The sequence below is a fragment of the Hipposideros armiger genome, unplaced genomic scaffold (genome assembly GCF_001890085.2).
Source record: "Hipposideros armiger isolate ML-2016 unplaced genomic scaffold, ASM189008v1 scaffold_35, whole genome shotgun sequence".
NCBI classification, from domain to species: domain Eukaryota; kingdom Metazoa; phylum Chordata; class Mammalia; order Chiroptera; family Hipposideridae; genus Hipposideros; species Hipposideros armiger.
The window spans coordinates 4,216,413-4,228,641 of NW_017731385.1; the positions used below are offsets into that span (position 1 = coordinate 4,216,413).

The following is a 12,229-nucleotide window of genomic DNA, read 5'->3' on the forward strand; positions in this document are numbered from 1 at the left end:
ATGACCATAATAACAATCCTTTCAAGTAAAACACAAAATATATCCCTTCAAATAAAACAACATAAAATATATAAACAAATGCTCTTCATAACAAACATGCTTATATTAGTCCAATAAACAGATACTTACAGGTCGCCTACTATAGGAGACGCATGGCTAGGAAGTGTGCGCAGTACAGAAAGAAACAGGCAGGAAACATGAAGCCACACAAGGCACTAACGTGAGACGGGAGGTAGTTTGTATTAACTGCCAAAAGAATGACAGAAAGACTAAAATACCACAAGTTAGAAGGAGAGAAACACTAGATTGGGATAGCCAGACATACGAACAACAACTCAGATTGAAGTTACGCTTTCGTGTTTTTCATCGGTGATATCCGTTGTGATTTTCTTGGCAATTTTTATTATCCTCATTTGATAGATTTGAAGATTTTGTGATAAATTCAGATCCCTTAAATTTTCAGGGCCCACTGAAAACAGAGGTTGCTGAATGGGTGACTTGCCCAAGATACCTCACAGCAATAAAGGACGGAGGTAAGGCTCTGACCTCGATCCTCTGACTTCAGATTCGCTTCTTCTACCCTGTTGTGAAGGCTGCCATTCCGCCCACCCTGGCCATGGTGGCAGACTTCACTGCTGGTGCCAGCACACCCTGGAGCACTGATTCAGGCAGCCTCCAGGAGCTGTGACTAATCCAGGGGAGCTAGTCTAGGAGATAAAGCCATACCACTAAAACCTCCAAGTCCAGACCACGCAGGAAGACAATGAAGCCAAAGAGACTTGCTCCTCTGATGACCAGCTGAACGCATGTCTGAGATGGCCGTCAGGGTAGAGTCTAGATGGCCGCCTCATTTGTCACGTGTTAAAATCAACTGAGTTAGGAGCGCTAGACTTTTTATGGGAAGGACCACCCCAAATCAAGATTGGGGGTCGTAACTTTGACTGCTGTGTTAAACAATCAGAATTTCGTATTCGCAAAGGCTAACAATATCTTTTGTGTTAAACCTGGCTTTCTTTTTATAGGATATAAATACGTTGAGTAAGTGGTTTTGGTGACCTCCAAATTAGTCATTAATCTCGATTTGGCCTGAAGCTCTGATTTGAAATGCTTTTCAAATAATGGGCGCTCCAAAAAGCAACTACATGGGAGAAAAGATAATAGGGACCACAGGAAGAGAGTCAAAGGTACATGTGTGCAGTGTTTGGGGAGAGGAAAAGCTCACCCCACTCCATATGCAAACTGAATCATGTTTATTTGTGTTTTTCCCCTGGGTGAATTATCTCTACACTCCACTACTGAGAAGAGAACGCTGTGATGCCAAAAAAGATTGGTATAACGACTTTTAAAATCCAAATTCAAATTCCAAAAGATTTCATAGTTTGTTTCCACTCGATATTATAATCCAAGGCACTGTAAACGATATGTGTCCATCAAAATTATTTTCAAATGAATAGCTGCATGTTTTGAGAGTCCTTTAAGTTGCCTTTGCCTTGGAGATAGGAAGTAAAGTTGTCCACGAGCAAAAACGCTCACAGTATCAAAAAAGTGGACCCTGAAAACTTAAGGGATCTGAACTGATCACAAAATCTTCATGACCTCAACATTTTTCTGTGTGTAAGATGCTAATATAAGCCAACATTTATTATTCATTATTCACTTCAGAAACTCAAGGCCTGATCTGATTTATTATTTGATGTTCATGAAGCTTCTAAAATCCACACACTGGGGGGATGGGGGTGCAGAAGGGAAGCCATGATGCTTTAAACATGCAAGATTAACATCTCATTTATTCAGGAAAATTCAGTTCAATTCAGTTTAATATAATTCCATCCTATTCAATTCAATTTATCTTAATTTTAAAATGCTTTCTATGTGCCAGATATCATTCAAAGACTAGGAATTCAAAAAAAAAAAAAAAGAAAAAGAGAGAGAGAGAAAAAAAAAAGGGCAGGCGTTCCAAGTTTCAAAGAGCTCGCAGGCGAGCTACAAAAACGTGGGGTAGTTTGATTTTCTCTAAACTTGCAGACACTGCCCTTCACTAGGCTTTCGGGCCCAGCTCACTACATTCCTCTCCACCCCTTCTCCTGTCATCATTTTCAGTGATTTCTGTATCCATGGGATGGGCCTGCAGCGATCAGGCAAAAAAGGGATGGTAGTCTGATGGGTGAACAGAGGAAAAGAGGATGATAAAACGATCCTTTATGTGGACGAAACCCAAGGAGAATGCAGGACCCCAAGGCAAGGCGCTTTTACCATCATGGGCAGAGAAAGGGAGGGAGAATCTGTTAGAAACGGGAAGATGAATTGTAAGGGAGGAAGCTATGGCTTTCAGTAGATGGATGCAGCCCACCAGCAGTGACCTTGCAGGGAGGAGCTGAAGGAATAAATACCCTGCCCTCTCCTTCTAAGGTCAAGGCCATGTGCCTCCCAGTCCGAGGGCACGGGGGCCACTGACTCTGTACCTAAGGGTCAGCCTCTGGTGGGGCCCAGAGCAGGGGTGAGAAGGGTGCACAGTGGAGCTGAGCGAGCAAACGAAATGATCCAGCGCATGACCCACCTACCACCATGGCCTCTCAGGTTTCGACAGGCGCCTTTTCCTCTCTCCCCTCAGCCACCCATCATGCTGTGGGGCTTATCATCACTTCATCTGTGCTGCCTCTGGATCCTGGGCTCACAGGCGCCCCTTTGATGATTCGGGCTTCCTGGCTCTATCATGTCCACGAGGCTTCCCCCACTCCCCACCCACCCTGTCCTGCTGTCCCTTCCTTTTGTGTCCACAGCTTGGGATGCACTGTCCATCCCTGTTGATATCAAAACGCCCTTAAGTCCACTGAAGCATTATTTGAGATGGCAAAAAAGGGGGGAACCATCTAAATATCCATCAGCAGGGGAATGAATATATTGCGCTTGGTTTATACAATGATTGAACTCTATCTGCTTTTCTTAACATGGCTCCATTTCAAAACCATACCATGGAGAAGAAAAGCAACTTACAGAAGGATGCAAACATCATGGCAGCACTGATGTTCAAGTTCCTGTTTTGAAGCATAAGAGCCCCTTTTATGTCAAATAGAATCGTCCATGCTTCTCAAATAGACGAAGCAGGTAAGAGTGGAGCTGCTCTCAAGGAAGCTCCTCTCAGGTGGAGAGAGCCTGGAAACCCATGGACCAGCTCCCACCCAGCTGCCCCCAAAAGACCCTCCATGGAACATGACACAGGCTGAGAACCACAGCTCCGCAGTGTGCAGGAGGCCTCCCCAGGGAGTGAGTGCCAAGGAAACTGACAAAGCCAGTGATTTGATTACACCACCTTTCAAAACTAAACCACTGTTCACAATTCTGGAACAACCCTTTGTTTGCTAAGAGAATATAAAAACCCCTGCTGCATGCATCCAGGAGCATTTAAGGACTAGCTGTTCGTGTTCACAGAAGGACAGGAGTCGTGCTTGCCTCTCCCGGCTTCCTGCAGTAATGGGCAGAGCTGGGGATCTGCGGCAGGACTGCACTCCCTCCTTGTTATTTACTGCAGCAGGCTGCCATTTCTCCTCCCATCCTTTGCTGTTTTCAGTATCTCACGGTTAAATGTTTATCTATTGTCATCTTGAAGCTGAGGAGTGTTTAATATTCCTACATCCCTTGAGCTGCTAGTGAGCTGCCCTGGTTTAAAAACAAAAACGAAAACAACCTTTAATATCCACTTCAACCTTTGCAAACCATATTGAGCAAATTCGTTGACTGAAGACCTCACTCACTAGGCTGACCACCTCAGGCCCCGCCCAGGTGAGAGCAGTGGTTGCATTCTGGTCCCCTGTGCATTTCTGGGGAGAAACCCGGATTCCTCAGCGGCATTGCAGCGGTCAGCAGATGCAGCCAGAGCCAGAGCTGGCGGACCCTTACCTAGCTGGGTCCATCCCCTTGGATTTGTAAAACTTCTAATAAATAGTTCTGGAAAAGGGAACTTGACTAGTAAAAAGGAGGTTTCTATTGATGCAGGCAGACCCCATCATAGGAACACTCAGCTGAAAACACTGGGAGGGTTCCCAGTGGAAACCCAGCTCTCAGTGGGAGGGTGGGATAGATTTTTCTCCCCATTTGGAAATAATTAGGGATCGCTGATTCAGAGGGAAATCTCTCCCATAACCAGTGGAGGGTCCACAAATAGCTCAAGGTGCCTTAGCAGACTGAAACTGAGTCTCTTTACCCGGGAGATGAGAACACTCCTGGGCAAGACAATGGAATGCTCCACCTGGTAATAGCCAGGATCTCTTTGTCGAGCTGAGCAGGGGCAGGAAGGAGGGTGGGAGGGAACCCACGCTGATGAGGCACCTACTTTGGCCAGGTGCGGTGCTATGTGAATTACACGCGCCAATTTGCTTCATCTCAAAATGACCAGTGAGAGTGATAACAGCCCAATATACAGATGGGGAAATGAAGCCTCACGGAGATCTAGCAACGGGCTGAACGCGCACAGCGTGGGTCCACGGCAGCACATGGATTCCAACAAGACCTGTGACTCCAAGCTGCATGCTTTTCTAGTGTGACATCCATTTATAAAGAGGGTCAACGGTATAGAAGGATGGTTTTCTAACCAAGGTAACGAGAACTACGTAAGAGTCAGAGAAATTGAATGGGCTGGTTAGGGGGACAGCGAGTTGACAATATGTGGGTACCTCAGCAGCTTCTGAGAACTAACTGGTGAGGAAAGCCACAGGGGCGGGGGGTTCAAGCTGTGGATGGAGCAGACACCAAGGTGTCTCCCACCAATCATCTGCGTTTCTGCTTTGACTCAGATTTGTGCCTTAATTCAACAGAAGCTCGAGTCCGCTGGTCATTGTGAGGTGGGAGCTGGCCGTGTTTCCTTCATAACTGACCAGCTGGGAAGCTGCGGAGTCTTCCCTCTCAGCCGCACCCAGGCTGGCCACTCCACCCTCCAGCTTGGAGCAGAAGCCATTGTGTAAGTCAGGGTCACGGTGTAGCCCAGGCGGCCGCTTCCGGTCCTCTCCCAGCTCAGCCCAGCAGGGAACCCTTTCATGGCCACACACACGCAGGGGCGTGGGGCAGCCGAGAGCCTTGGCTGAGAGAAGGTGGAGCTGGGAATCCCCGGGGGAGTAGGCGGAAGGGAAGTCGCTGGGTACACAAGGCATTCGAAAACTGAGTTCTCAGGGCCCCAGGCCGAGCCAGTTTCTTTTAATAGTCAGAGCAAGTCCTGAGTGGCAGCACTCCAGCTGTCAATTTTAGCTCCTCCAAAGGGCTGGGGGAGAAAAGGCCTTACTCTCTGTAAGGATTATCGCCAAAACAGCTGTGTTGGGGGCTTCTGTGTTCATCCTCTTTTGGTTGCAAGTGTGTGTTTTCTGAAAATTTAACCTGGTTTTTAGATTACAGCAGCAATACCTGAATATAATTTTTAAAATCCTAAGGGGTAGAAGAGAAGAAACAAAATTTTAAATGCTCTCTCCCTTCTGTCTAGAAGCCTCATCCTCTCTTTTTCCCCTTCCTAGCCTGACTCCTCATCGCTACTGCTGTCAACAGTTTCTTGTGTATCGTTTCAGAAATACTGATTCACTTACACACACACACACACACACACACACACACACACACACACACACACAACACACACACACACCCCTCCTCTTAACTCGGCTTTGTCTCCCACCACCCCCTCTGGGCTCTCCCCACAGTGGCTCCTTTTGCCTCTCCTCAACCTTTGGGGTGTCTCACTATCAATCCTCATGGGTTCCCACATCAGGCCACACTGCCCTGTTGGGAGCTCTTTTCCCTGTGGCGCACGTCATAGTGGTATTTTTAGGCTCATCTACGTGATTATTCAACTAAGGTCTGTCTCACTCACTAGCTTGCTCCTCGCAGACCAGACCTGACGTCTAAACCCTCCATCATTGTCCCGGGCTTGATTTTTTAAAATAGAAAGAGCATGATCATCTTTATAAAAAAAAAAATAGTTGCTACTTAAAAAGAAACAGTGTGGCACCTGGATTTATGTCATTCTTAGAACATTTGCATAAAGCATAAAACCATAATTGCATTCTGCATCTTTTCTAATTTTAAACAAAAAGGCTGGTATGTTCAGAGATTTTGAAAATTAAAACTAGCACGCTCTAGCAAATACACAGCAATTAACAAGACCCAGTCAGAAACGCTGCCATTTGCTGAGTAGTCTGAACCTGCCAGGAGCCAGTGTGAGCATTGATCAACTATCATCTAGGCCTGACCAAGGCCACTAACTCCCCCAGGGCAGGAGCCTGAAGCCAGATGTCCTGACCCCAAAGGCTTTGGTAGAGTAACTGATAAATTATTTCATTACCCTTTGCAAATCAAACTTCAGAGCTGCGCTGAAAACTGAAAAAAGAGATATGCAAGTCAAGTGTCAGAGTTGTGAAAAAGCAGTGTAAGCTCGTACGATGTTAATTTAGACCCCCTTGAAGACACACACCCACAAACACAGTCTCGCTCACAGAAATGATATGCTGTCATTTTCTTGCTGGATAGGAAAATAAGGTTTCATTGCCAAAATCTGCCATGAGGAGTTTCAGGAACAATTACATTTGCATGGGTTTCTCACAGCTCCCCTGCTGCAAAGCGACCAATGGGCTGACAGCTTTCATTGGTCCCTGGGACTGCTGCCTTCCTTGTGCAGTGGCTCTGTGGGGCTTGCTGTATTTTTCTCCATTTTAATGGGTTAGTTCCTAAAATAGTTTGGGACTTTTCTACATTCTGCAGAAAATAAAGGTCTTTAATCTCTGGGTGTTTCTCTCACTCCAAAGGAATGAAGAGTGAAAAACAAGAGGGGAAATAACAAAACCTCCTTTCTTTGTGTGTACTTAATAAATGGCTTTAGTCATGGGCTCCCTTGGAGAGCTGAGGCCACTCTGTACCTTCTGTATCTTAGGCAAAGTTCCTAAAGAAAAGGGGAGCCTTGATAAATGTTTAATGCTTACTATTAATAAATGAAAGTAGCTTACGCTGGCGACATGCCTAATGGTTCACAAAGCACTTTCCATCTCAAATCTTTGAGCAGTTCCGTGAAGTGGCTAGGGTCTTTTGTAGGTTTTGTTTGTTTCCTTGGGAGGTTAAATGACTTACATAATCAAAGAGCTGGCAAACAAGAGAATCTGAACTCCAAACTCAGGTTTTCTGACTTCAAATCCAATGCTATTTTTTCTTTTTATTGGGGAACAGTGTGTTTTTCCAGGAACCATCAGTTCCAAGTCAAGTGGTTATTTCAAGCTAGTTGTGGAGGGTGCAGCTCCTTGGCCCATGTGGGAATCGAACCAGCAGCCTTGGTATTATGAGCACTGTGCTCTAACCACCTGAGCTAACCAGCTGCCCCATCCAATGCTATTTTGACTTCACCGAGCTATCTCTTTTGTAGTAATCACCAAGTATGTATTTAAACACTCTCTGATCTTGATTATCCTCAAGAATAAACAATGGGCTCAAGGATCCAAGATGGTAGAATAGAAAAACGCTGTGCTTGCCTGCCCCCAAGACCACATTAAAATTACAACTAAATCATAGAACAATCAACCTGGAGAACCAACTGAAAAGTCTGGCTGAACAGAAGTTTTATCACTAAGGATATAAAGAAGAAGCCACATGGAAACCGTTACAAACAAACAAATAGATAAATAAATAACAATAAAAATCACCTATCAAACTTTATAAGTATTATAAAAATGAGTGACTCTCCCTATAACCTGGGCACAGAGACATCCTTTTAACTTAGATAAAAAATCTTTCAGTTCCCTAAATGTCAAGCTCTCTGTCACCTTCAGACCTAAGCATGCATGCTTGTCCCTCGGGAGGGGTCAGTCTTCCTTACCTCTTAGCACTTTTGAAACTGATAAATTATCTACATTTATTACTTACTATACAATCTGGTTTCGGTCCTCATCACCCCAGTGTCTCCCACAACAACGTCATCAGAGAAAGAAAAAGAAAGGAAAGGGAGACATTTTTTAAATCCATAGTGCCGTGATATACCAGGCACTGTGCTAGGCACTTGGCACAAGACTCATTTATCTTCCCAACAACTCCATGTCCTCCATAGCAGCAAAAGAGATCAAAAGACAGAAATGAAGACATCACTTTCATTTTTACTTGGCCTCATGTTTTTTTTTTTTTTTTGCAAATTCCTCTGTTTCCTTTGCCTGGCTATCCTTCTTCACTTGACCAATGAAGACCGGAAGTCCCCCATCATCAGTCCTTTTGTCTTCTCACTCCATTACCCACCAGGTGATCTCATCCCAGGGCAATTACTGTGTACAAATATGTGACTTCCTGACCTGTTTTCTGAGCTCCAGTCTTGAATACCTAACTGTCTAGCTGTCATTTACACCTGTATGCCTCACTGGCAGCTCAGACTCACCATGGCTCCATCACGCAGTCACACACTATAGATGGGACACATGGTTTCTGCTCAGTTGTTCAGACCAGAAACCCAGGCGTCACCTTTGACTTTTCACCTCCCCTTTCTTCCCCACATCCAAATCCATCTCCATATCTCATCAATTCTGGCTCCTAAACCTTGTCAAACCCACCTGCTTCTCTTCACCATTACAATCACCACCCTAGGTCAAGCCACCGTCAGCTTTAACCTTTACTACTTCCCAGAGCCTCCTAACTGTCCCTCCACTTTCACGCTCAGCACACCCTCCCCAGTCCATTCTCTGTGTATCAGCCAGAATCATCTTTCTAAAAATACTGGGTTTGAATCTGGGTTATGCCATTTATTTGCACAAATGGTACTCCTGGACATATCCTTCAACCTTTCTAATGCATGACTTCTTTATCTATTGGGCTGTCGGAAAAGTCATGACGCATTTTGCAACAAAAAGCACAGAAAAAATACGGTCATGACTTTTCTGACAACCCAGTATAACCTGGAAATAATGTCAAAGGGTGGTAGTAATATTTAAGAGAGATAATCCAGGTAAAGTGATAGAATGGGACACTCTAATAAACTGTGGGTGGGAGTATAAAGGTCAGATAAGTTTTTAAAAAATAGCAATGAAGGACTCTCAGCACCATGTCATTATATCTCATTTGAAATGACAGGAATTAATTTGTGTATATTTTACAACTTCAACAGAAAAAAATTCTCAGAAAACAATTTCAGATGTGCTTTCAGCAAATGATTTGATCCAAAAACATCCAACTCACTGTGATGGTTAATTTTATGTGCCAACTTGGCTTGGCTGTAGTGCCCAATTGTGAGGTCAAACACTCGTCTAGATGTAGCTGTGAATGTATTCTGTAGATGTGACTGACAGCTGAGTAAAGGAGATTACCCTCAATAACATGAGTGGGCCTCATGTAACCAGCTGAAGACCTAAACAGCAAAAAGCTGAGGTTTCCCAGAGACGAAGGAATTCTCCCTCAAGACTGTAACATCTGGCTTGAGTTTTCAGTTGGCCCGCCCACCTGAAGGATTTCGGACTTGTCCGCCCCACAATTGTGTGAGCCAATTCCTTAAAACCATCTTTCTCTCTACATGTGTATATTTCATTGGTTCTGTTTCCCTGGAGAAGCCTGACTGACACATTCACAGAGGAATCTTATAATGATAAAGCAGAGCAGCAGCTAACAGGTGACAGCTCTAAGTGGCTTCAGGTAAAGGTTTTACAGTGTAGTAGGAAAGAACCCGAATCAGTGTGATAACATAAGCGCTGAACAGATACATACTAAAGGATGAGGAAACTTTGTCTGGGAAATAAGACTTAAATGATGCACCTAGTATGAACAAAGCCACCTTCAGCAAATCTCAGGCTGTCTGTGGAACGTACACCTGGCTAACAGCGACTGGTATCCCACGCTCACCCACTTGGCCATCTGTACAAAGATGTTTGTAGGCCCGTGTTCTACTTATCTAGAGCAAACAACAAAGCCAGTCATTCTCAGAACCGCTATTCCCTTGTATCTATGAAAAGCACGGGGTCTAGAACAACTTTAGTGGCTAATACGTCGCAGCTTACCTGTAAAAGGTGGTTGATGGACGCGTCATGAAACCCCAGGGCTTGTTCGACACCTGCTAATTCCCTCAATACAGGAATGCACTCGAGACTTTTGTCACCTTTGCTGGTCTCCATATATTCTAAGGCCTCTTGGTAGTGGGGCAGAGCTTCTTTTGATTTCTTCTGACCTTGATACACCCTAAAAGAAAATCAGAGTGGTTATTTTAAAAAATAATTAAAATACAAAATACTGAACATATAGGGGGCCAGGTGGTGAGGATTTGGCTCTCTCCCGTTGTCCAGATTCGTTTCTTAGCCAGCTAAGGTTTTCTTTGCTCCAAGAAGCATGGAAGGCAAGGGGGTGGACTTTGGAAGAACCAGGAATGTTCAAACCCTGGCCCCACCATGTACTAGCTGTACAACCTTCATGATGCTTAGCAGGTCCCTCATCTGTAAGTTAAGAATAATAACAGTACCCCTTCATTGGGTTATTATAACGATTACGTTAATATTCATAAAAACACCGAGAACAGTCTCTGACACATAGTAAGTACTCTGTAGGTGTTTGTTTAAAAAAGATAGACTAGGGGCGGCCAGTTAGCTCAGGTGGTTAGAGTGCAGTGCTCATAACACCAAGATTGCTGGTTCGATCCCCACATGGGCCAAAGAGCTGCACCCTCCACAACTAGATTGAAACAACTACTTGAGTTGGAGCTGATGGGTCCTGGAAAAATACACTGTTCCCCAATAAAATTTACACATATATATATATATATATATAAAAATAAATATGTATGTATAAATACTTAACAAAACAATAGCAACCATCAAGGATGCTGTGATGCGGATGCCTGATCTGTTGAGAAATTCTAGAAATTTCCCAGCATTGGTGAGGATGGGAAGCACTCTCATTAACCGTTAGAAAAAATATTGTTTGGCCATAAACTTTTCTATATCAAGTGTGTGTATATATATATATATATATATATATATATATATATATATATACACGCACACACATCTGCTAATGGCGCTTTAGTAGTTTATCTTGAAGAGACACTCTGGCAAGACAAGATACATACATAAGAATGTTTGGCTAAGCATTCTTTGTAATAGCGGAAAAGTACAAAGCACTTAAAATACACCAATAGGCAATTATCCAAGCCGGTTACAGTAAATACACCCATAACTGTAGAATGCCACTTAGCCATTAAAGCTGATTCATATTTATCAGTATAGAAGTATATCCGCTATATATTCTTCAGGAAAAAGGCAGATTACAAAAATACTTTGCATTATCTCATCTATGCAGAAACTGTGTATATCTAATCTACATGTACACATATCTGTAAGCGGAGATCTAAAATGATCACTAAGATGTTAATAATAGTTACCTCTGAGAAGCTGGCTGTGAGTGGTTTTGCTTTTCTTGTTTATGCTTTCTAAATTTCCCCGCTTTTCTTCTATAAAACTCTAGGACAATACTTTTGTGTCAGGAAAATGTTAATTTAAAAATTATAAGGGAAGGTGGCAGTGGGGAAATATTGTTGTAACTTGTTGAGATAGGACGTTTTCATCTAAAAAAAATGTATCCCTACATTTTGTTCGGCAAACACAGTAACAGACATTTAACCACAACCTTCTCCAAAACATTTGCTTCAACTATTAGAAACTTTTTTTTGGCATGGAAACCTGTTACGTACAAAATTCACAATGAGAGATACAAAGCCTTCCTATGTGGCCTTCCATCCCAGAATCTTTACCAAAAAAAGGCCTTACAATTCCCAAACTGCCCATAGGTAAACTGAGGCATCATATGAGAGAGTGACTAAGACAAAAAATCGTTCTTGTTTTCAACTCAATCATTGGATATTTTTCACTATCTTTGCTCTTCAATAAATTTCAAAGGAATTGACTGATAGACATAAAGATGCTTTTCAGATCTGTGGTTCAGATGGCCATAAATAACAATGCTGACTGCACAGCTTATGAACTGGGATACCTTCAATAATTGTAAAGAGGTTTAAAACCCAGGAAGAGGTCGAGGATGTGTTCCTGGACCAAGAAGGTAGCTTGCAGCAACCCTAATCTTAAAAAAAGAAGAGATTAACAGGTGATCTAGTAATACTGGACTTGCCTTCTAACTCTTAATAAGCTTAGAATGTAATTGTTACCTTTGCAAGTGTTGTGTTTTCTTTTTTTTTAAAGATTTTTATTAGGGAATTGGGGGATGGGAACAGCGCTGGGGAATTGGGGGA

The 12,229-nt window shown here is 43.4% G+C and overlaps 1 protein-coding gene across 2 annotated transcripts in view; it reads right to left on the reverse strand.

Annotated features, from left to right (window-relative positions):
- The window catches only part of TTC23 (tetratricopeptide repeat domain 23), a 60,992-nt gene that overhangs the window by 29,028 nt on the left and 19,735 nt on the right, over positions 1 to 12,229 (reverse strand). For both annotated transcript variants that reach the window (XM_019637873.1, XM_019637871.1), the window contains one exon: positions 9,993 to 10,170. In XM_019637873.1, coding sequence (XP_019493418.1) covers positions 9,993 to 10,170 — 178 coding nt within the window. The remainder of the gene's footprint in view (positions 1 to 9,992; positions 10,171 to 12,229) is intronic.